Source organism: Heteronotia binoei, chromosome 19 (assembly GCF_032191835.1).
Source record: "Heteronotia binoei isolate CCM8104 ecotype False Entrance Well chromosome 19, APGP_CSIRO_Hbin_v1, whole genome shotgun sequence".
Classification (NCBI taxonomy): domain Eukaryota; kingdom Metazoa; phylum Chordata; class Lepidosauria; order Squamata; family Gekkonidae; genus Heteronotia; species Heteronotia binoei.
In genome coordinates, this window is record NC_083241.1 from 36,257,987 (window position 1) to 36,283,690 (window position 25,704).

Sequence of the window (25,704 nt, forward strand, 5' to 3'; positions counted from 1 at the left end):
GTGGAGGGCTTCCTAGGGGAGGGGCGACCCCCAAGTCCTGCTCACCCTCCACCCCTCCAGACTGGGGGGGGGGGCTGAAACGTGGAGGGCTTCCTAGGGGAGGGGCGACCCCCAAGTCCTGCTCACCCTCCACCCCTCCAGACTGGGGGGGGGGCTGAAACGTGGAGGGCTTCCTAGGGGAGGGGCGACCCCCCCAAGTCCTGCTCACCCTTCCTCCACACTGTGTGTGGGGGGTGAAACGTGGGGAGCTTTCCAGGGGAGGAGCGACCCCCAAATCCTGCTCACCCTTCCTCTACCCCTGTAAACTGGGGGGGGGGGGGCTGAAACGTGGGGGGGCTTCTCAGGGGAGGGGCGACCCCCAAGTCCTGCTCACCATTCCTCTGCCCACCCCCCGCAGACTCCGTGCCGGGCCGCCAGTCCTCGCTGCGCCCCCACGTGCACAAGCCGGCGGAGAAGACGACGCGGGTGCGGACGGTGCTGAACGAGAAGCAGCTCCACACGCTGCGCACCTGCTACGCCGCCAACCCGCGGCCCGACGCGCTGATGAAGGAGCAGCTGGTGGAGATGACGGGCCTGAGCCCGCGGGTCATCCGCGTCTGGTTCCAGAACAAGCGCTGCAAGGACAAGAAGAAGTCCATCCTCATGAAGCAGCTCCAGCAGCAGCAGCACAACGACAAGGCGGTGAGGGGAGAGAGACGCCACCCACCCCCTCCCCAGCTCCGGTCCCCTCGCCCCCTGGCCCGGCCATTCGGGGACTAGTGGGAGGAGGGGAATCGGTTCCCCCGCTGTGGATTGCCTGGCTTGGATTTGTGGTTATTTCTTTATTTGTTATTTGTGTTGTAATCCGCCTTTCTCACCGGGCTACACCCAAGGCGGATTGTGTACCGAGGGAGTCAATGCAATAGAGGCAATCGGCCACTCCGAGGCTGGTGGGTGGGAGGAAATCGGTCCCCCAACTGTGGATTGACTGGCTTTGATTTGTAGTCATGTCTTTATTTGTTATTTGTACTGTAATCCGCCTTTCTCACAGGTGGATTGTGCAGAGGCATTCAATGCAGTAGAGGCCGTTCGGGGGCTGGTGGGTGGGAAGAATTTGGAAATCGTTTCTTCAAGTATGGATTGGCTGGCTTTTATCTGGATGTCTTTCTTTTCCTGATGTTGTAATCCGCCTTTCTCATTGGAATTCAAGACGGATTATGCAGAGGGAAAACTCGATACCAACGAGTCAGACAGCGATTTGGGGGGCTGAGGAGAGTAAGGAAATCGGTTCCCCAGTCTGCTGACTGATTGGCTTTTATTTGCATTTTTAATTTCATTATTCATTTGCTTCATTATTTCATTATTCATTTGCATTTTTAATTTCATTATTCATTTGTTCACCTTTCTCACTGGGACTCAACAGGGTTGCCTAGAGGGAGGGACTGCGAAGGAGTCAACGGGCAAAGGGGGGACTAACTTCCCAGCTATCCTCGTCCCCTAAACTCTCCCAGATTTCTAGGATCTACCCCCTTCTCCCCCCCTTTGGGAGTTTCAGCGCCCCCAGAAACATGCCCTTAAAGCTTTGAGAAGACAAAGGGTTGTGGGTGCAGGTTCCTTATTCGGAAGTAATTTCTCGGAATTTCGTTACTGGGAAACTGGATGCATTTTGAATAGGCTTTCAGCCTCTTTCAGTGGACCATAGCGCCCCCCCCCCGCCCCGCCCCGTTCTGCGGGGACAAGCCTCTCGTTAGTATTGACCGAAATTGTTCGATTTAAAATTATATCAGGAAACTTCTGCCTGTTTCCTTCAAAAAAAAAAATGTAATTAAAAAGACACAATTTCTGAACATAGCTTATATGTTTTTCAAGAACGCTTGAGAAGAGATCGGACATGGGACAGCGGATTATGCTGTGTTGGGAAAGGCGGTGGCAAAAGGTTTTTAAAATATTTACATAAAAAGCAATCTCGGAATCTTGTAATATCGTTATTTAAACGTTGGGCCCGGAGAACCCACGGCTCACTGCACCGGGAAGAAGAGGCGCCAGATCCCGGCTCTTCCTTGAATTAGATCATATCTTTCTAATCCCGGGTGTCCTTTCACCAGCCCTACCTTACAGGGATGCTGGCAGTGTATCTGTGATCCAGGGCTTTAACCCTCGCGCTATATAAACGTTTTTAAGTCAAGATCCGGGGAAATTCCTCCCGCATACAAGGTTCGTGGAGAGGAGCAGACCTTGTGCGAAATAATTTTCAGTTTCTACATGCTTCATCTCTTTTTTTTTTAAGCACGTTGCCTTCTTCTCCTCCTTCTCCTCCTCCTCCTTCTTCTTCTCCTCCTCCTCCTCCTTCTTCTCCTCCTCCTCCTCCTCCTTCTTCTCCTCCTTCTCCTTCTTCTCCTCCTTCTCCTTCTCCTTCTTCTTATTATTATGGAAAGATGAAGAAAACCCAGAATTTAGGACCCTTCGCCTTATTGCCAGGGTAGTGAAATTGACAACAATCTGAGACGCGATTCTCCGGCATGACATTGTGAAATTGACTAGACTGCTTGCCGGATTAGTCAAAGCAAAAAAATCCAAAGGAAAGGAAAGGATCGGATAGGATTGGATTTCAGGACTTTTTCGAACAGTCGCTTTCGGGTTGTTTTTTGCCTGTTCTCTTTGCGAGTCTCTCTGCTGTTAGGATAAACTTGATTCAATGAACTTGAATGCCCGAAGGCGATTTCCTATCGTTTTGTTTTCTGCCGTTTCCTAGGCTGCAGTCCTAGGCGTGTCTACCTGGGAGTAAACGCCACTGAGCAAACAGAAGTTACTTCTGAGTAAACGTGCACGGCGTTGCACCGTTAAACGCTTAATGGAAAGCTCTCCCCCCACCCGAGTTTCAGTTTCTTTCCCATGGCGGCGGGGCGGGGTGGTTTCCGAGGATAGGGCCCCCTGGAGCAAATCTACAACCCTCCAAAACGACTTCTTGGAACAAACCGTGTTTGTTTCCTTCCTTCCTTCCTTCCTCCCCCACCCCACCCCCGTCCAGAATCAATATGAGCTGTATGAGTTCAAAAGATTTACAATATCACAAGCTTGTTTTAAAATGCAATCGCTCTATCCCCGCCGAGGTTAAAAACAATTCTGGAGAGGGAAGGGGGAAAAATATATATATATATATATGATTTATTTCTGCGGGCTTTGTCGGGAAAGAAGGTCATTCCAGCTGGCCTGTGCGCCTTGAAACGCTTGAAAGGAGGATAGAGAAGTGGTTGGAAAGAAAAGCTGATTTCTGTGGGAAAGATGGCCTCTTGGGGGAGGGGAGCCACCCCTCCCTATCTGAGGAGGAGGCCTAAATTGCGATCTGATTCCGCCATTAATCACATGATTTAATTTCCATTCATTGACTCTCCCAGAGAAGGGAGGGATAAGGACTTATTGATAGGGATTCCTGTCTGGTGACTAGGAGAAGGGCGGTAGAAGAGAGGAGCACCTTGAAGACAGACAACATTTGTGGGGGGTGGGGGGGGTGGAGCTTTCATGAGTCACTGCTCTCTTCTTCAGATACAGCTAGAATGTCAGTCTATCTGCCCTCTTATCCTGGAGCAGTGGCCTGATTTCCAGATGACGTTAACTGGTGGATGACAATAGCGGATGTGATTGGATTTAGGCATGAGACGCAGAGAGGTGTGGAGGAATCAGCAGTCTGCTGAATGGCAGTGGATAAGGAAGCTCGAGACGAGGCATCCCCCTGGACTGAATCGAGATCTAGGTTTCCTGTCTGCATTCTGAAGAAGTGCTCACGAAAACTCTTACCCCGCCCCAAATTTTGCTAGTCTTGAAGGGGCACTTATCTATTGCTGCAGACAGACTAACATGGCTATCCATCTTGATCTAGCGCCTCTGACGCAAAATGGGGTGGATTTTTTCAGGATAAGGCAAGAATGGGAGCAAAATAAAGGCTATTGCTAGTTTCTCCACCCCTTTGGGCTGGGGCTATTTTTGCTTCCCTCAGTTGCTGGAATCTTTGGGGCAGGATTTGTCCCCTCCCCTCTTGTTTTCTAGGGTCAAGTTTTTGCACTGGATGCTCTGCAGAGAGGGTTGCTAGAACCGGCTTGGGAAATACCTGAATATGTTGGGACTGGAACGGGGTTGCCAAGTCCCCTTTGGGGATTGGGGGGGTAGGGTCGCCATCTCCAGGTCGGGACATTCTGAGAGATTTGGGGGTGGGGTCTGGGGAGGACAAGGGACCTCAGTGGGGTACAACGCCAGTAGGGTCCACCCTCCGAAGCAGCCGCTTCCTCCAGGGGAACTGGTCTCTGTAGTCTGGAGAGGAGCCGTAATTCCAAGGCATCCCCAGGTCATCATCATCATCATCATCATTTCATTTGTATCCCGCCCTCCCCGCCGAAGCAGGCTCAGGGCGGCTAACAACATTAAATCAATACATTAAATTATACAATGACATTTGAAGCAATAGCTAATTTAACAATTTAATTAAAATTAATAAAATTGACATCCTGGTGCTATTACAAGAGATGGTAAATTTTTCTTAGCGGTCTCTCTCTCTCTTTAATCGGTGTAGGCCATCCTAAAAAGGATGGTCTTGCAGGCCCTGCGGAACTGTTCGAAATCCCGCAGGGCCCGCATTTCTTCTGGAAGCTGGTCCCAAAGGTGTGGAGCCACTACAGAGAAAGCCCGGGTGCGGGTACTCTGTCGTTTTACCTCTTTCAGCCTGGGGATAGTCAGCAGGTTCTTCCCTGCTGACCTCAGTGCTCTCTGGGGTTCGTATGGAGGATGGCATCCCTAGGTGGAACCTGGGAAAGGCACAGTTTGGGGAGGGACCTTAGCAGCGTACAGTGCCACAGAGTCCACCCTCCAAAGCAGTTTTCTCCCAGGTAGTTGGGCGGGCAGTCCCGCAAGGCCTGTAAGACAGTCCTCTTCCGGTTGGCATATAACCAACCGGTATTTAAGAACCGCGAAGGAAGGCTGTGAGAATAGCACCGAACTGTCAGGCGGTTTGCTCTTGTTTTACTGTTTTAACTATTGTAAATTATTATATACGCATTTTAATATTTATTAATCTTATTGTTCTGGATTTTATGTTGTAAGCCGCCCTGAGCCCGCCTCGGTGGGGAGGGCGGGATATAAATCGAATAAATAAATAAATAAATAAATAAATAAATAAATAAATAAATAAATAAATAAATAAATAAATAGGTAGCTAATCTCTGTTATCTGGAGACCAAATTACAACAGCGGGAGGTCTCCAGGCCCCACCTGGGGGTTGGTAATCTGGACAGCAGAACATCAGATCATTCCAATGAAGTGCCTCTGAGCATATAGTTATTGGCCCCAGAACTATAAATCAGCGGCTGGCGTTTGCAGATAGGACAGAAGGAGGGGGTTCCTTGGCATTCTTGATTTCCTGCCTCCGCCCAAAAAACATTTTGTTAGAAATTAAGCAAACATAGATAAGATCTGCCCCCCCCCCACAATGTATCGACTCCTGAGTTGGAGAAAAATTTATTTGCTCTCTTAAGAAATATGTCTTTTTTTAGCATGCTTTCTGCCCCGTGGCGCAGAGTGCTAAAGCTGCAGTACTGCGGTCTGAACTCTCTGCTCACGACCTGAGTTCGATCCCGGCGGAAGCTGGATTCAGGTAGCCGGCCCAAGGTTGACTCAGCCTTCCATCCTTCCGAGGTCAGTAAAATGAGTACCCAGCTTGCTGGGGGGTGGGGTGGGGAGTGTAAAAGACTGGGGAAGGCAATGGCGAACTGATACAATCAATGTTAAAATTCTGTTATGCAAATAAACTGCAGTCTTTACGGCTTCACCCCACATATAATCTGGCAGTCCAGATTGCATTAGCATCACCATCAACTACACAAACCACCCAGTAAAAAGTCAGCCGTGAAAACGTTTTGAAAGCAACGTCACCCCAGAGTTGGAAACAACTGGGGCTTGCACAGGGGACCTTTCCTTTCCTCTCCAAGGTGACCCAGCAGAGTTTTTAAAAGAAAAATACCAATTACAACAAGGCAAAGAGAAGGGAAAGTTGGCAATTAGCTAATGAAAGGCTTTAAAAAGGGGATTAGACAGATTCGTGGAGGAGAGGTCTTATCAGGGGCTACCAGCCTTGGTGACTGAGGGGAACCTCCACATTCAGAGGCACTGATCCCCTGAATCCCAGAGCCAGGAGGCAACATCGGGGGAAGGTCTCAGCCTCTCTCCCCTTTCGCTGGGCATCCAGAGGAACTGGCCACTGTGGGAGACAAGGTGGTGGACTGGATGGACCACTGGTCTGTCCCAGCAGGGCTCTTCTGATGTTCTTAGGAAGGCCTCAGCCTCTCTGCCCTGTTGTTGGCCCTCCAGAGGAACTGTTTGGCCACTGTGTGAGACAGGATGCTGGATTTGATGGACCCCTGGTCTGATCTAGCAGGGCTCTTCTGATGTTCTTAGGAAGGACTCGGCTTCTCTGCCCTGTTGTTGGCCCTCCAGAGGAACTGTTTGGCCACTGTGTGAGATGGGGTGCTGGACTAGAGGGTCCACTGCTCTAATCCAGCAGGGCTCTTCTTATGTTTTTAAAATTAATACATTTCATCACTAAGCCCTCCAGGCTACACCATCGCAGCCAGATGCTACAAATTGGAAAGGAAAGGTCCCCTGCGCAAGCACCAGTCGTTTCTGACTCCGGGGTGATGCTGCTTTCACAACGTTTTCACGGTAGACCTTTTACGGGGTGGTTTGCCATTGCCTTCCCCGGTCATTACACTTTCCCCCCAGCAAGCTGGATACTACAAATTACATTCCATTTAAAGCACGGGGAAAGAAAGCAGTTTTCACTTGGGGACTAAGTTAAGAAATAAACATCAAAGCTGGTGTGACATGTTTCGAAGGGGAGGCTATAACCAGGGTGCCACAACTGGGAAGGCCCTGTCTGTTGGGTTCTTAACCTCACCTTTCAAGGTTAGTTGAAAGTCTGTAGCCGGACTTTATGTGCATTATTTTATCTGGTATTACATATTTTATTGATTGCATGCCATACCCTGCTTTTCTCACCAAAGGGGACCAAAACCAGTTTACATTATTCTTATCTCTGTTTTATCCTCACAACAACCCTGTGTGGTAGGTTAAGCTAAGAGACAGTGACTGGCCCAAGGTCACCCAGTGAGCTTCTATAACATCATTGAGTCACAATGGGGGGGGATGCCTGATGCCCCAGAAGGCCAGCACCCTAGGTGATTGCCTAGTTTTCCTAGCGGAAGGACCAGCCCTGGTCCTGCCTTGATGCGCCAACTGATGCTCAGGGCCAGGATTGGCTACATCAGGGGTGTGTGGCCTAATATGCAAAGGAGCTCCTGCTAGAATTCCAAGCTCTTCAATGATTGGCTACATCGGGGTGTGTGGCCTAATATGCAAGGAGCCCCTGCTAGAATTCCAAGCTCTTGGAGGATTGGCTACATCAGGGGTGTGTGGCCTAATATGCAAAGGAGCCCCTGCTAGAATTCCAAGCTCTTGGAGGATTGGCTACATCAGGGGTGTGTGGCCTAATATGCAAAGGAGCCCCTGCTAGAATTCCACTCCTGTCTATATCACCTTTTACCTTGACCTTCAATCACAGATGACTTTCACTCATGGCTTGCTAAGAACCAGTTGTCAAGATGGGGGGGATCTTTGCTGACTGTTTTCTCCCCCCTTCCCTCCCCCAGAGCCTGCAGGGCCTGACTGGGACCCCGCTGGTGGCCGGCAGCCCGATCCGCCATGACAGCGCCGTGCAAGGCAACGCCGTGGAGGTCCAGACCTACCAGCCTCCTTGGAAAGCGCTAAGCGACTTTGCCTTGCAAAGTGAACTGGACCAGCCCGCCTTCCAGCAATTGGTAAGAAATGGGGAGGGGGGACCCCTGATCCACAGGTCAAGGAGAACAGGCCCTCCCTTTCCTTTGGCCTAAAAAGGTAAAGGTCATCCCCCTGTGCAAGCACCGGTCGTTTCCAATTCTGGGGTGACGTTGCTTTCGCAACGCTTTCATGACAGACTTTTTTTTACCGGGTGGTTTGCCATTGCCTTCCCCAGTCATCTACGCTTTCCCCCCAGCAAGCTGGGTCCTCATTTGATCGACCTCGGAAGGATGGAAGGCTTAGCCCACCTGGAGCTGGCTACCTGAAAATCCAGCTTCCGCTGGGATCAAACTCAGGTCATGAGCAGAGGGCTCCAACTGCAGTACTGCTGCTTTTACCACTCTGCACCACGGGGCTCCTTTGGCCTACCAAGCCCAGAATCTGTTCTCTTTAAAAACAACAACAACAACCGTAGAAGGGAAGGAGGCAAATTTGTGGAGGGATAAAGCTATCAACTAAATGGAGCATCCGTGGTCAGAGGCAGTCTATCTCTGAATATTGGTCGCTGGGAGCTAACGGCAGGAGAAAGTTGTAGGAAGATGCTTGATCAGGTGAGCCGCTGGTTTGGTCCAGTGGGACTTTACAGACCTTGACTTGTTCCTTTCCTTACTTTCTTTCCTCTTGGGCTGGCTTCAGTTCTCCCTCAACCTGGCTCAATCACTCTGTGCCCTTTATGCTGGCTTAATAATATTGGAACTCCCCCCCCCACTTCCATCAAATCACAGTCTATTTAAGGCGAACCCATGGTGTTCTCAAGGCAAGACACGTTCAGAGATGGGTTTGCCATTGCCTGCCTCTGCATAGCAACGGTGAACCTTCTTGGTGGTCTCCCATTCAAGTACTAACTGAAATCTGATGAGATCAGGTTAGCCTGGGCCATCCAGGTCAGAGGTCAAAATGGTGGTGGGAAGTCGGCATGGTGCCCCGAAAGGCATGGGGGCCCATAGGTCAATGCGTACTTGGCCTAACTGCTAATCCAGCCCTACAGGCTGTTGGTATTTGTCTTGGCTAATTGCTATGCCTCTCTCTGGAAAGAGAGTCTCTCGATTGAACACAGATACGTGGAGTGAGGCGGGGCATATTTGTATATGGGAAGGGAATTATTTTTCAGTTGGACTGATCAACTGGGTTGAAAATTGTAATGCTTTGACCTGAAGCTGTGCGGATTCCAACCCTCCCGATGAATCATAGGGGCTCTATGCCAAAGTTTAGATGCTGGAATAAAACTTTGTAAGCTTCTAAGGTGTCTTATGAAGCTCGTTTGTTTTCCCTGACAAACCAGATTCTTTGCTTATTGACCGCATTTTGCAGAGGTTACGGTGACAGAATCTGTTTAGAAAGAATAAGCTGTGCTAGCACTGATCGTTCGGGCAACAAATTTCAGTATTCTCAAAGCATGGCAGGAAATCAAGCTGAATCTTTTTTTTTTAAACCATTATTTTAAAAGCAGTTAAGATTATTGATAAACAATGAAGGCGATGGTTTTGTCTGTTGGGATGCTAAAATCTAGCAAACACCTGAAAAGCCAATGAGTAATTTTGGACTAGGTTTGAGTGTGTAAACAAGATGATGTTTTTGCCCGATTTTGAATCAGATGGAAGATTTCGATCCAGCCCTCTGCTTTTCAAATGCTGCTTCAAGTTATGAACATATGAAGCTGCCTTATACTGAACCAGACCCTCGGTCCATCAAAGTCAGTATTGTCTTCTCAGACTGGCAGCGGCTCTCCAGGGTCTCAAGCTGAGGTTTTTCACACCTATTTGCCTTGACCCTTTTCGGAGATGCCAGGGATTGAACCTGGGACCTTCTGCTTACCAAGCAGATGCACTACCACTGAGCCACTGTCCCTCCCGATTCCCCCTTCCCCCCACAAACATCCAGATAATTTCTGGAATGGGTGGCAGTTTGTAATGCATAATTAAACTTATCCAGTGACCAAATGATATTTTGGAATGCTCCTTGAAGGAAACAGGAAGGTTCAAATGCCGCCACCATCATCATTATGAATTGTCACAGTCAGATATGTGAAGGGTAGATAGTATTCTGCAATTCAAGATCTAGCCAAGTTCTTGGGAATTGCAGAGGTATCCTTGAAAGAGACTTGCTTGTCTTTTGGAGCTGAGCTGGTGTTATTTATTTGATGCCCAGAATGTCCAGGTGTTTCTTGAGACTTCTAGGCTGTGTTCCAAGGGCTCCAATGACAACTGGCATGACGGTCACCGTCTACTCCTAGAGGCGTTCTTATTCTGTTAGTGGGTCTTGGTATTTGGTGATCTTCTCCTGTTCTTTCTTCTCTATTCTGCTGTCTCCTGGGATTGCAGTGTCAGTGATTCAAACCCTATTTCTCATTTCCCCCTTTACAAGTGTGAGATCGGGGGTGTTATGCTCCAGGTGTTTATCTGTTTGTGGTGAATCTTTGTTTCATCATTCCTATGATCTTGTCCAGTTTGTGCTCCCATGGTTGGTGGTAAGCAGGGCATTTTTTTGTAACAGTAACTCCTTTGCATATTAGGCCACACACCCTTGATGTAGCCAGTCCTCCTGGAGCTTACAGTAGGCCTTGTAATAAGAGCCCTGTAAGCTCTTGAAGGGTTGGCTACATATGAGGAGCGTGGCCTAATATACAAAGGAGTTCCTGCTACAAAAAACAGCCCCGATGGTAAGCCGTACTACTTGCAAAGATTCCAGTGCAACATAGCTGTGGCTTTATTGTGGCACTCTTTCTAGTCAGTTTGAGAGTGTTATTGCAGGCACTGACCATGTGGTCGACGGTTTCATCCACTGTCTTGCAAAGCTGACATTTGCTGTTATTGCTCGTCTTCTCAGCTTTCATTCTACGCATTTTGAAAGCCAGCTTTTGTGCAGTGAGAACGAGTCCTTCCACTCATTTCTTCAGGTGCCCATTTTGGAGCCCCTTTCAGGTGCTTTCGTTATCAACTTTGTTCTCTTGTGTCTTTCAAATATTGCCCATGCAAGTGCTTCTGTTTCCAGTTGTCAACATGAGTTTGGATTGCCATTCTGTTTTGTAACCTTATTTGGTTTCTGTAATCCTAAATAAGTCTGCCCTGAATACTCCAATTGAAGGGTCTCTTTGCTTTGTGTGGTTATTCAGTGCTCATTTTTCTTCTTCAACTGCTCGCTTAACTTTCAAGAGACATCTTCCGCCTAATTCTCTTTGTAAGGAAAAACAATCCACACACTTCTAGGGCATGCTGAGTAACGCATCAACATTATCTTGCGTCATTATCGTTATTATCTCTTGCTTCTAATTCTGCTCATTTCCAATCGCTAATGCCAGTTGTGTATCTTAGAACTGGGACTGCCCAGGTATTAATTGCCTTTACCGTGTTGTTGCAAATGGATTTTGTTTGCAATATCTTTTCAACCCTTTGGTAACGCTCCTTGATTGTGTTTTTCTTAACAAGGGTATGTTTGATGTTGTAAGCTTCCTCCAGGGTTCCGAGATAGTTGTAGTTTTCTTTAGAATCCAGTGTTTTGACTCTGTTGTTGTTTGGCATCTTGATTTAAGAACATAAGAGAAGTCATGTTGGATCAGGCCAATGGCCCCTCCTGTCCAATACTCTGTGTCACATAAGAACATAAGAGAAGCCATGTTGGATCAGGCCAATGGCCCCTCCCGTCCAACACTATGTGTCACATAAGAACATCAGAGAAGCCATGTTGGATCAGGCCAATGGCCCATCCCGTCCAACACTCTGTGTCACATAAGAACATCAGAGAAGCCATGTTGGATCAGGCCAGTGGCCCATCCCGTCCAACACTCTGTGTCACATAAGAACATAAGAGAAGCCATGTTGGATCAGGCCAATGGCCCCTCCCGTCCAACACTCTGTGTCACATAAGAATATCAGAGAAGCCATGTTGGATCAGGCCAATGGCCCATCCAGTCCTACACTTTGTATCACATAAGAACATAAGAGAAGCCATGTTGGATCAGGCCAATGGCCCCTCCCATCCAACACTCTGTGTCACGTAAGAACATAAGAGAAGCCCTGTTGGATCAGGCCAATGGCCCCTCCAGTCCTACACTTTGTATCACATAAGAACATAAGAGAAGCCATGTTGGATCAGGCCAATGGCCCCTCCTGTCCAACATTCTGTGTCACATAAGAACTTAAGAGAAGCCATGTTGGATCAGGCCAATGGCCCATCCAGTCCAACACTCTGTGTCACACAGTGGCCAAAAAAACCCCCAGGTGCCATCAGGAGGTCCATCAGTGGGGCCAGGACACCAGAAGTCCTCACCCTGTTGCTCCTCCCAAGCATCAAGAATATATCACTTGCCCCAGACCAAGAGTTCCAACTATCCACTGATGGACCTCTGCTCCCTATGTTTATCCAACATAAACATCTTGTTCAATGATCTTTCCTCTGTTCAGGGCTAACGCTGGACACTTCTCATGTCTAAATTCCATTGCTATCTCTTTGCTGAATATCTGAACCGTATTTAGTAAAGAATCAGTCTCTTTTCATACATTTTCAAGTCATCTATATACCCTAAGTGCGAAATCGCTGGGCTCATCTTTGAAAGCTGGTATCCTAGGTTCTGTCCTGTTGAGAATGATTGTGACTCATATTAGGGCAAAGACAAAGGGTAGCGGTGATAGTGAGTCTCCTTGGAAAATCCTCATTTGATATTATTATTGTTGTTGTCATATATTGTTATTGTGAGTGGTATTAGGGCAACGACATTGGTGATAGTCTCCTTGGAAAATCCCTCGTTTGATATTATTATTATCTGCTAGAACAAACTTTGAGTCCAGTTGCACCTTTAAGATCCACAAAGTTTTATTCAAGGAGCTGGTCTTAAAGGTGCCACTAAAAGTTTGCTCTACTGCCTCAAACCAACACAGACGTTCACCTGGATCTACTATCATTTGATATTATTATGATTGTTGTTATTGTTGTTGCTAGTTTTGTAGCAGGAGCTCCTTTGCATATTAGGCCACACCTCTGATATAGCCAATCCTCCTGAAGCTTACAAAAAAAAAGCCCTGTAAGCTCTTCAAGGATTGGCTGCATCAGGGAGTGTGGCCTAATATGCAAAGGAGCCCCTGCTAGAATTCTATCTCTGGACCCTGTAAGAAGAGCCCTGTAAGCTCTTGGAGGGTTGGCTCCATCAGGGGGTGTGGCCTAATATGCAAAGGAGCCCCTGTTAGAATTCTATCCCTGGACCCTGTACTAAGAGCCCTGTAAGCTCTTGGAGGGTTGGCTCCATCAGGGGGGTGTGGCCTAATATGCAAAGGAGCCCCTGTTAGAATTCTATCCCTGGACCCTGTACTAAGAGCCCTGTAAGCTCTTGGAGGGTTGGCTCCATCAGGGGGTGTGGCCTAATATGCAAAGGAGCCCCTGCTAGAATTCTATCTCTGGACCCTGTACTAAGAGCCCTGTAAGCTCTTGGAGGGTTGGCTACATCAGGGAGTGTGGCCTAATATGCAAAAGAGCTCCTGCTACAAAATGAGCCATTATTATTATTTGGCTTTTTGTTGAAAATGCCCAGCAGGATCTCATTTGCATATTAGGCCACACCCCCTGATGCCAAGCCAGCTGGAAATGTGTTCCTGCTCAAAAAGCCCCGATGATGGTGATGATATTTATCTTCAAAGCACTTTTGTTCCAACTGTTGTAAATTTTTAACACTGCTGCAAACTCAAAGAAGCTGGTCATCAGCTTGAATGTCATTTGCCCCAAGTTTCTTGCCTTTATCGCTTCAACCTGAATTGCAATGTTATTTTGACTTTTGCGTTGTTAGCTGACGTGCATCACCCAGAGCCTGGGCTGGGCTGGGGCGATGAAGCAAATCAAATTAATAAAAACAACCAGGGCTGCTTCTTTTTTTGTAGAAAAAGCCCAGCAGGAACCTATTTGCATATCAGGCTACACCCCTGACATCACCATTGTTTCATACAGGGCTTCTGGGTAGAAAAAGGTCCAGCAGAACTCATTTGCATATTAGGCCACACCCCCTGGTGCCTAGCCAGTCGGAACTGCGATCCTGCTAAAAAAAAAAAAGCCCTGACCACAACCAAAGCAACGATCATCTCAGTGAGATCAGCGGAACAAGAGTGTAATACTGAAGTCCCAGACTTGCAGGCGATGTTTGTCGTTCTCTGTTTAGGTCATGAAAATGGCAAACAGAACAAATTCAAAAATGAGTTGCTTAAATGAACCCAGAATCAAGCCACCTACTTATTGGTTGCTCGTTAACAAAACAGCTCTTGTCTGTCTAGCTTTCACTGCGTTCGCAACACAGGCCTTGTGAGATGACGTTCGGAGCGTCAGACCCTGGTTAGGAGAATCCAGATTAGAATCCCTGCTCTGTCCTGAAGTGTCAGGTCACTCTCTCGCAGGCTAACCTACTTCCAAGGTTTATAGTAAGGATAAAGAGGAGTATATGTCCCGTTCCCCCCCCCCCCCCACATTGTACTGAGCTGGTTGGAGAAACGACATGATAAAATAATACTAATACAGGCAGACCTCATTTTGGGCAGGAGCTCACGGAGCAGAGCTCCAGAACCTCTATATTTTATTGAAATATTGTGAGATGACTTTAGTGTTATATGGAAGAGGTTGTTGATACTGAATAACAGAGAGCCAGTTTGGTGTAGTGGTTAAGTGCGTGGACTCTGGGGGAACCGGGTTTGATTCCCCACTCCTCCACTTGCAGCTGCTGGAATGGCCTTGGGTCAGCCATAGCTCTTGTAGGAGTTGTCCTTGAAAGGGCAGCTGCTGCGAGAGCCCTCTCAGCCCCACCCACCTCACAGGGTGTCTGTTGTGGGGGGAGAAGATACAGGAGATTGTGAGCCGCTCTGAGTCTCTGATTCAGAGAGTAGGGCAGGATATAAATCTGCAATTCTTCTTCTTCTTAACTGTGAAGCTGTATGAATTGTGGTTCGTGGATTATTTGATTTGAAGGAAAATGGAGTAGAGCTTTCCATTACTTGAAGATTTGTGGAAGCAGGAGCTAAAAGTGGACTCCTGTGCTTTGGTGCTCTACAGTCTTCCATGAATGTACTCTTTGAGAGTTTTGTCTGTGTCTCTATGCATTTGTCTGTTCTCATCTATTCTTACATTATTGTAATATAGTCTTAATAATTGTTGGTCACTAGAACCGTTCGTGGTTGTGTGTTTATTCGTTTATCAGCAACCTCTCTCTGATGTCAATGAACTCTTAAGATCTGACAAGCTTTCTAATATTTCCCCCCACCAAAAATGAGGAAACAACCAAACCATATAAAGCGGACAGATGGAAATATTCATCATGCTACTGTGGCCACAGAGGAGAAAGTCATTTAAAAAGTACAATGGGAGTAAGGTTTTATGATGACAATTATAATTCAAGAAGCATTTTCAGGTAGATGCTGAGCTGATTTAATTTAGTCCACCTTCCAGTGACCTCAGGGGTGTGTGTGGCATATGCAAATGGGTTTGCTAATAAGCTCCGGCAGCTCTTTTTCTACAAAATGACTCCTGACAGGTTTTGTGTCGACTCTGTACATCACGAAATACGTTCGTCCCCCACCACAGAACCTCTACCGGGAATCAAATGCATTGTTTACACACCCAAACCTGGACCAAATTTTATACAAATGAAGGGAAATTATACGGGAGAAAAAAAATTACAGCGAATGGTTGCAGCACCGAAATGGAGATCTGGCCTCTTAAAAACAGAGAGGCTAGCGATCAGAGAATTTAGGCCGATGGTGAGACGGAGGGCAGGAAGGGATGAACGGGCGCTGGGCTTTTGTGGCCCTTTCTTACCTGCCCAGGACAACGTTCAGGGTTTTTTTCTTTTCTTTGGTATTGACCTTTAAAGCTCTTTATGGTCAGGGGCCTGTCTGTCTGCGGGACTGCCTTTCCCCACACGTTCCCCGGAGAGCACTGTGTTCAAGGACAAAAAAATCTGTGGTCCATCCCTGGACCAAAGGAGGCTAGGTTGCAGCTGATGCGAGCTAGGGCCTTCTCGGTGGCAGCACCAGAATTGTGGAATGCTCTCCTGGAGGCCATAAGGGCCCTGCGGGATCTCTCTACTTTCCGCAGGGCCTGTAAGACCGAACTGTTTCGACATGCCGTGGAGATCTAACTGGGAGAGAGCTGCCACCCGACATCATTATAGAGTACCATGATCACCACTTATACTATATTATATTGTAGTGATACAGCACCATGAAATGAAATGTTTTTAAATAATTTTAAACTGTAGTTTTTATTGGTTAAATTGTAAAAATGAATGTTGTTAGCCGCCCTGAGTCCGCTTGCGGAGAGGGCAGGATAGAAATTTAAAGTAATAAATAATAAGTAATAAAATAAATAAATTTTCTTGTTTAAAGCAGGAACGCAGTTCCGGTTAGCTCAGCATCAGGGGGTGTGGCCTAATATGCAAATAGGTTCCTGCTGAGCTTCTTCTACAAGAAAAGTCCTGCACAAAACAATGGTGATGCTAGGGGATGTGGCCTAATATGCAAATGAGTTCCTGCTGGGCCTTTTCTTTTAAAAAAGCCCAGTGTAATGCTGATTGCCATTTCGGGAATCAGGAAGGACATTTCCTGCAGGCCAGGTGGGCCTGGGATCCTGGAGGCCTGTTGCCTTCCTCTGGACATGGAACAGGGGTCACTGCTGGGGGAACGGGGAGGCAGGAGGTAGATAGAGGTCATTTCGTATAAAAAGAGGTGCCGGAGCTCATTAGCACAACTCATTTGCATATGCCACACCCCTCCTGACGTCGCCGGAAGGGGTACTGAATTCTTTCAGCTCAGCATCTACTTTAGAACGCTTCCTGAATTAGAATTGTCATAATAAAACCTTACTCCCATCATACTTTTTCAATGACTTTCTCCTATTTGGCCACAGTGGCATGACAAAGATTTCCATCTCTCTGCTTTGTATGTTTTGGTTATTTTCCCTTTTGTTGTAGGGAAAAACACTTGAAGGTTTGTCAGATTTTAAGAGTTCAGCAAAATTCTCCCAGGGGGGTTTGAACAGTGGAGCCCAGAAGCAAGTGGGGTTTTTTTTTTGGTGAGGGGGTTAAGAAAGAAAGAGCACAATAAAAGGTAGAGCTTCCGGAGCTCTGCTCATGTGAGCTCCTGCCCAAAATGAGGCCTGGAGGTAGTAGTGATTTCCTGCATTGTGCAGGGGGTTGGACTAGATGATCCTTGAGGCCCCTTTCAGCTCTGTGTTTCTACGCTTCCATGACTGGGGGCTTTTCTATGAAAACCGGACGTTACCACCTAGGCAAGAATAACCTTGTTTGTAACTGTGTCTGCGGAAGGCAGCATTTGACTCTTGACAGCTCATATCCTGAAAATCTTGCTGTCCTCTAGAATGCTATTGATTGCTTCGATATATTTTAACGCACACGTCAGGGTGTGTTGATTGAAGAATTACGGTATTTTTAAGGACAGCTTTATCTAGTAAATTTTAAATGGAGGTAATTGCTGTGCAATATGTTTGGAAGTAAGTTGGTTTAATGTATTAATGCAGGGTTGCCAGGCCTGACTCAAGAAATCTCTGGGGACTTTGGGGGTGGAGCCAGGAAGTGCTGGCCATCAAATTTGAAGGGACCGCATTCCTTTTAAATGCCATCCTTCCATTGGAAATAATGAAGGATAGGGGCACATTCTTCTAGGGATCATAGAATTGGACCTACGGGTTCAATCTTTTTTGAAACTTGGGGGAGCTTTTTGAGGAGAGGCACCAAATGGTATGCTGAAAATTTGGTGCCGCTACCTCAAAACACAGCCTCCCACCTCAGCCCCAGATATCCACAGATCAGTTCTCTATTATACTCTATAGGGACCAGTCTCTATAGGATATAATGGAGTGTCCAGCGGACATTTCCTCCCCCCCCCCCACCAACTTTCTAACAACCTTGAAGCAGGGAGAGGGCCTCCAAACCTGGGGATCCCCTGCCTCCAACTGGGGATTAGCAAAACAAAGGAGATGAACACAGTAGAGTTAGGACCTACAAAAAAGTCAATTTCAGTGAAATTTATAAGAATATGCCGCAGTTGCTCAGTACAAAGAATTTTTTAAAGGCTCACTATTGACAGAGCGGTAAAGCTGCAGTACTGCAGTCGGAGCCCTCTGCTCACGACCTGAGTTCGATCCCAGTGAAAGCTGGTTCAGGTAGCCAGCTCAAGGTTGACTCAGCCTTCCATCCTTCCAAAGTTGGTCAAATGAGTACCTAGCTTGCTGGGGGGAAAGTGTCGATGACTGGAGAAGGCAATGGTAAACCACCCCGGAAAAAGTCTGCCGTGAAAACATTGTGAAAGCAACGTCACCCCAGAGTCGGAAACGACTGGTGCTTGCACAGGGGACTACCTTTACCTTTATTGAAGGAATATCTCATACTATTTTATAACATATAATGTACATCACCAAAATTATAAATCAAAATCACAATAAAGCATTTGTCGAGAACCGCTAATGCCAGATAAAGAAACTGACTAGTTGTGTGCATATTGTTGTGAGCATTGGTTCCAGAGAATATGAAGTGAATTGATCCCGACGAAGGCCTACGACCGAAACGCGGCTTTTTTAAACCTAGGGAACATGTTATCGTTTACACTTCATTATAAAGACATTGCCTCATGTGCTGAGTCTTCAATGTACTGCAAAGTAGTTTCTGACATCGCAGACAACATCGTCATCCATCAGGAGAGGTCAAAGCGCACCCACTAGGACTTTGCACTCTTTGGAGTCTTTACTCTACATGGACTCTTTCATGATGAAATATGGCAAATACTTTATTTTAATTTTAATTTATAATTTAGGTTATGTACATTATATGTTCAAAGAGCACCGTAGAACAGAGCGGTAAAGCTGCAGTACTGCAGTCGGAGCTCTCTGCTCACGACCTGAGTTCGATCCCAGCGGAAGCTGGTTCAGGTAGCCGGCTCAGGTTGACTCAGCCTTCCATCCTTCCGAGGTCGGTCAAATGAGTCCCCAGCTTGCTGGGGGGAAAGGGCAGATGACTGGGGAAGGCAAGGGCAAACCACCCTGTAAAAAGTCTGCCGTGACAACGTTGTGAGAGCAACATCACCCCAGAGTTGGAAATGACTGGTGCTTGCACAGGGGACTACCTTTACCTTTTACATTATATGTTATAAAATAGTATGAGATATTCCTTCAATAGTGAGTCTTTTAAAAATTCTTTGTACTGAGCAACTGCAGCATATCCGTGTAAATTTCACTGAAATTGACTTTTTTGCAGAACACGGGTCTCCCCTGCTTTCCAGCTGGGGACTGGTAACCCTATTTTAATGTGTTCTTCTTATATTGCTGGCCCTTCTGCCTGATGGTTGGTTCCCTTTAGTTTTGGTTTGTTGTTGAGAATGTAACAGCCTTTGTTAGTTGCTAAGGTGCGAATGGATTTGGATTGATTTGTTTGTAATATTTTGGCTATGCCAAGTGATTCATTGTTTGTAAAAAGGAAAAAGCAGCCAATTTTGGAACCATTGCATCATCTCTGAAATACTGCGGGGGGGGGGCAGAAAGTGTACTTCTTTATATTCTACAGGATTTGTTTAGACAGGTACCCTTTGTCTTTGCATGGAACGTGAAAGGTTAAAGGGCCGTCTGCAATCGGAGTGCAGATTGGTCTTGGCCATGTTATGGGAATGGCCAAGAGGAAGGAAGAAAGACTCAAGGTTCATGTAGTATGGGAAAGGAAAGGTCTACTGTGCAAGCATTAGTCGTTTCTGACTCTGGGATGACGTTGCTTTCATGTTTTCACAGCAGACTTTTTACGGGGTGGTTTGCCATTGCCTTCCCCAGTCATCTACGCTTTCCCCCCAGCAAGCTGGGGCCTCATTTGACCCACCTTGGAAGGATGGAAGGCTGAGTCCACCTGGAGCCAGCTACCTGAACCCAGCTTCCATCGGGATCAAATTCAGGTCGTAAGCAGAGTTTAGGATTGCAGTACTGCAGCTTTACCACTCTGCACCATGGGGCTCTTATAGGTAGTCCCCTGTGCAAGCACCACTCGTTTTCGACTCGGGGGTGACGTTGTTTTCACGGCAGACTTTTTACAGGGTGGTTTGCCATTGCCTTCCCCAGTCACCTACGCTTTCCCCCCAGCAAGCTGGGGCCTCATTTGACTCACCTTGGAAGGATGGAAGGCTGAGTCAACCTGAACCAGCTACCTGAAAACCCAGCTTCCGCCAAGGATCAAACTCAGGTCGTGAGCAGAGCTTAGGATTGCAGTACTGCAGCTTTAGCACTCTGCGCCACGGGGCTCTTTCATGTAGTGCAAGGGTGGTCAAACTTGCTTAACGTAAGAATAAACATCAGAATTAACATATAGAATAAACATCGGATGTTTGAAAGCTGCAGGGAAGGAAGGAAGGATCCAGAAGTCAAGATTTCCAAGGACAATTGTCAAAGATCTGAAAAACTCTAAAGATGCAGACACCAAGGATTTAGAGCTTAGCCCTCCATGACCCTATGACCCCCTCGCCCCAATGTGGATGACTGAGAAACAGCTATGGTTTCTATGCAAAGGGAGATCTTGTTCCTCCTGGATGATTCTCACATACACCACAACTGAACAAAGTTGAAGCATACAAAGTTTTATTTAAGCTCATAGCAGGGATGGCCAAACTTGCTTAATGTAAGAACTGCATAGAATAAATGTCAGATGTTTGAAAGCAGGAAGGAAGGAAGGAAGGAAGGAAGGAAGGAAGGAAGGAAGGAAGGAAGGAAGGAAGGAAGGAAGGAAGGAAGGAAGGAAGGAAGGAAGGAAGGAAGGAAGGAAAATAGATGGGGGAGGGAGAGGCGGAAAGAAAGCAACTTTAATTTTAAATGCATTCTCCAAGCCACTGCTGACTTGTCCTGGAGAAGTGATTTAAAGAGACAAATGCCTTCTCCAAGCTGACTGATGGGGTGGTGGGGGCTTTGAGAGCTACACAATATGTGTGAAAGAGCCACATGTGGCTTCCAAGCCCATTTCAGCCACCCCTGATATAGTACTTGCGGCACTGGATAGAAAATATTATATCCTATCCTCCAACCCATTTGTATACAGTGTGAAGGTATTTTTTTTAAAGAGATACATGGTTCTAATCTGCAATAGTTTCTGGGGGCAGCTGTGTTGGTCTGAACAGCTGGATTCAAGCCCAGTGGCACCTTTCAGACCAACATGATTTTGGGAGTGTGTGAACTTTTGAGCCTCTAAGCTTCCTGTGTTAGGCATGAAGGGTGTCTGAGGAAGAAAGCTTTGACTCTCCAAATCTCTGTCTTCTTGGTGCTGGCGGGGGGGGGGGGGGGCGACAGTGTGAAGGCTTCTAGAGTCTTGGCCCTACTGATGGACCTCCTGATGACACCTGGGTTTTGACCACTGTGTGACACAGAGTGTTGGATTGGATGGGCCATTGGCCTGATCCAACATGGCTTCTCTTATGTTTTTATGTCTGGGGCAGGGATCCTCTGTATTCTTGGTGCTTGGGGGGGGCAAGAGTAGGAGGGTTTCTGGAGTCCTGGCCCCGCTGGTGGATCTCATGAGGACCCCTGGGTTTTGGCCACTGTGTGACACAGAGTGTTGGACTGGATGGGCCATTGGCCTGATCCAGCATGGCTTCTCAGATGCACGTATGTCTGGGGCAATGTCTTCTTGGTGCTTGGGCGGAATCGATGGAGTGTTGCACTAGATGGGCCACTGGCCTGAACCAACATGGCTTCTCTAATCTTGCTGGTCTCTACAGGGCTGCGGCATTCAAATCTAGGTAACGTGCCAGGTGGACCTTGGCTTTTAAAACCAAGGAACATCCCAGTCCTGAAACTCACCGGTTGCAGTCTCACAAAGGCACAATTTAGCTCATGGTCATCAGCCCACAGTGCCTTCTGCATGGGCAAATAATAAGAAGAAGAAGAATTGCAGATTTATACCCCGCCCTTCTCTCTGAATCAGAGACTCAGAGCGGCTTACAATCTCCTGTATCTTCTCCCCCCACAACAGACACCCTGTGAGGTGGGTGGGGCTGAGAGGGCTCTCACAGCAGCTGCCCTTTCAAGGACAACCTCTGCCAGAGCTATGGCTGACCCAAGGCCATTCTAGCAGGTGCAAGTGGAGGAGTGGGGAATCAAACCCGGTTCTCCCAGATAAGAGTCCGCACACTTAACCACTACACTTAACCACTACACCAAACCAAGTGTTTAGTTGTAACGGCAAGCTAATTCGCAGAACTAAAATTGCCTGTTGATGGGTTACTGGCTTGACAGCTTCCCCAGCTCTGCATTTGGCAATGAATATAGGACAGGGGTGGCCAAACTATGGCTTGGAAGCCACATGTGGTCCTTTCACAATACTGTGTGGCTCTCGAAGCCCCCCGCTCCACCCCGTCAGCTGGCTTGGAGAAGGCATTTGTCACTTTAAATCACTTCTCCAAGCCAAGTCAACTGGTGGCTTGGAGAATGAATTTAATGTTCAAGTTGCTTTCTTTCCATCTCTCCCTTCCCCATCTATTTCCCTTCCTTCATTCCTTTTCCTCCCTCCCTTCTTTCCACTCCTTCCTTCTTTCCTTTTCCTCCCTCCCTTCTTTCCTTCCTTCTTCCTTCCTCCCTCCCACTCCTTCCTTCCTCCCTTCTTTCCACTCCTTCCTTCCTTTTCCTCCCTCCCCTCTTTCCTTCCTTCCTTTTCCTCCCTCCCTTCTTTCCACTCCTTCCTTCCTTCCTTTTCCTCCCTCCCTTCTTTCCACTCCTTTCTTCCTTTTCCTCCCCCTCTTCTTTCCTTCCTTCCTTTTTCTCTCTCCCTTCTTTCTACTCCTTTCTTTCTTCCTTTTCCTCCCTCCCTTCTTTCCTTCTCCTCCCTCCCTTCTTTCCACTCCTCCCTTCCTTCCTCCCTTCTTCCCACGCCTCCCTTCCTTTTCCTCCCTCCCTTCTTTCCTTCCTTCCTTTTCCTCCCTCCCTTCTTTCCACTCCTCCCTTCCTTCCTCCCTTCTTCCACTCCTTCCTCCTTTTCCTCCCTCCCTCCCTTCCTTCCATCTTCTGGCTCTTATGTTTAGCAAGTTTGGCCACCCCGACATAGGGCGCAGACATGGTGTTTATGTTCTGGGCCGGGGATCAAGCCTGCTGATTGGCTATCCCGGATTCTGGAATGTGACCTGCAGCTGCATATCCCTGTTTGCCCTTTGGAGTTCCCACCGACCCCCTTCCTTCCTGTGTCTCGATTATGCTTTAGAGGATAATCAGAAACGAATCCTGCATCATACTTTGTTAATATAATAGCAACGTGTGGCATCAGGTCATCTGGTTAACTCTGATCACGGATGGATGTGAACAATCAGGGTCTCAGAGGCTGGGGGAGGGTCTACCATGGTACAGCAGCAGCGGTTATAGCCTCCCTCCCTCATTTCTCTCTGTGGGACCCTCTGAATACCAGTGCTGGGGGGCAGCATCAAGGGGAGGCCTTGGCCTCTTTGCCCTAGTGTTGGACCTCCAGAGAAACTGGTTTCCCACTGTGTGAAACAGGATGCTAGACTAGATGGACCACTGGTCTGATCCAGCAGGGCTCTTCTGATGTTCTTATGAAGGCGTCGGCCTCTATGCTCTGTTGTTGGCCCTCCAGAGGAACTGGCTGGCCACTGTGCGAGACAGGATGCTGGACCACTGGTCTGATCCAGCAGGGCTCTTCTGATATTGTTAATGCCATACTCTGAACAACCGAGCAATCTTCAAGAAAAAAGCTTTATCCAAGCAACGTTATCGTGATTTACCAACCTTTCCTTTTTATTTCCTTCAGGTCTCTTTTTCGGAATCCGGTTCCTTGGGGAACTCCTCCGGCAGTGACGTGACTTCTTTGTCTTCCCAGCTCCCTGATACCCCCAACAGCATGGTTCCTAAGCCCGGTGGAGACGTGAAGCCAGCCATCTCCCCTGCCCCCTCCGGACTTGCGCATGCTCCTGTCCCCCTGCATGAGTTCCTGATCTCCGAGCAGAACTCGACTCTTTAAATTATTTATCTTTATTTAAAAAACAAACAAACCCTCCTTGTTCTTCCTTAATCCAGTTTCGGCTATAACCTCTCTGGGCTCTGCTGTCTTCCTCAGCCCGCAGGCAGAAAAAACAACACAGGGTGACGCTCTCCAAAGGAGTCCATGCAAAAAAACTCTCTGGATTTAAACTAAAATTAGCCCTAAATCATGTAAAGCTAGAGTACTTCCCCCTCCCCCTTTTCATTTGGAAGAGGACACCTCGATGAACCGGCTCCATAACCCAAGAGTCGCTGTGATGTTCCGTTCATCAGTTCGACGGTTCCTCACCGACCACCACTTTGCTTCTTTCCATCGGACCCTCGACGCCAGACATCTGGAGAAATCTTGAACTTTTTTGTTGTCGTTTTATTTTGCTTGGTGGCCCGGAAAGGGGAAACGTAGCTCTTCCTCTCCCCGGATCCGCATGATTGCTGGAAATGATCTGCCGGACTGAGTGTTTTATTCCCCCCCCCCTCCCTCGTCCTCCTCTTGCCAATGTTAAATTAACTTACAGATGGAGGAGAGGAGGCTAGAACCTTGACAGACCAAAGTAAATTATTGTTATTTATTATCGTGGCAGCAGGTAACGGTGGGATCGATATTTTGACCTTCCTAATAAAAGAACAAATACCTGACCGGAAGACATCTTCTTTCTTTTGTTTTTTTGGCATTAGAGGGTCTGAATCAGTGCTGGGCAGGGGTGGGATTCTAGCAAGAGCTCCTTTGCATATTAGGCCACACACCCCTGATGGAGCCAATCTTCCCAGAGCTTACGAAAAAGAGCCTTGTAAGCTCCAGAAGGATTGGCTACATCAGGGGTGTGTGGCCTAATATGCAAAAGAGCTTCTACTAGAATGCCACCCCTGTTTGTTCCTAACACAGACAGTATGTACTCCCAATGCGACGAGGTCGTACTTGATCCCTCATTTCACTTCCGCTTTCACGAGTTTCACGAATACAGTTACGTTTCTCACCAAGACCACCTATGGTTCCCAACGTGAGCACCGTGGCACCTTTCCTGGAAGTGGGTGGGGCTGAGTGGGGCTTTTGCCCAGCACAGCTTCTGATTGGCTGTGGAAGATCAGATGGGCAGTGGGGACCTTTAAAAAAATGTTGCTTTGGCAATGGCTGCCACCGCAGTATGAGATTGTCACCACACAGCTGATTTCAAGGCGTGTGCATGCAAGGAAATATTTTTAAAAAGATCTTTTAATTTAAGCAGAGCTTCGGCATGAATATGTTGAAGAGTTACGCCAGTTTGTGTAGTGGTTAAGTGCGTGGACTCTTATCTGGGAGAACCGGGTTTGATTCCCCACTCCTCCACTTGCAGCTGCTGGAACGGCCTTGGTCAGCCACAGCTCTCGCAGGAGCTGTCTTTGAAAGGGCGGCTCCTGGGGGAGCTCTCTCAGCCCACTCACCTCACAGGGTGTCTGTTGTGGGGGAGGAAAGTAAAGGAGATTATGAGCTCCTCTGAAACTCTGATTCAGAGTGGAAGGTGGAATATAAATCCAGTGTCGATGCCGTCGACGTCATCATCGTCATCATCATCGTCATCGTCGTCTTCTTCTATTTCGCTCTTCTTCCGGAAGTGTTGAAAAAGGGGTGGGGGTGGGGGGAGATCGGCCTCTGAATTGTTCAACACCAGATCTTTCCCGGCTTCCAAAGATGATAACCTCTTGGAAAAGTTGCAGCCGTTGGGATTTTCTCAAGCTTTCGAGGTTTCTTAAACACAGGGGTTGGTCGCTGGATGCAGCTCAGCTAACAAATCTTCTTCCTCTCTGTTCTCAGGAGAGGTTTCTGCTAGAAGAGTTTCCTTGGGTTTAGAAGTCCTGGTTCTTTCTTTGACAACTCCTTAATTG

The 25,704-nt window shown here is 47.5% G+C and overlaps 1 protein-coding gene across 2 annotated transcripts in view; it reads left to right on the forward strand.

Annotated features, from left to right (window-relative positions):
- ISL2 (ISL LIM homeobox 2) overlaps positions 1–25,704 on the forward strand; it is a 61,531-nt gene that overhangs the window by 9,274 nt on the left and 26,553 nt on the right. The window contains exons 4-6 of one of the 2 annotated variants that reach the window (XM_060259945.1): positions 398–681; positions 7,671–7,838; positions 23,615–23,841. The exons of the other annotated variant lie outside the window; for it this stretch is intronic. Of the exons in view, the coding sequence (XP_060115928.1) occupies positions 398–681; positions 7,671–7,838; positions 23,615–23,824 (662 nt within the window). The 3' untranslated portion in view covers positions 23,825–23,841. Of the gene's footprint in view, positions 1–397; positions 682–7,670; positions 7,839–23,614; positions 23,842–25,704 lie in introns of those variants that run through there. 2 annotated transcript variants of the gene reach the window in all.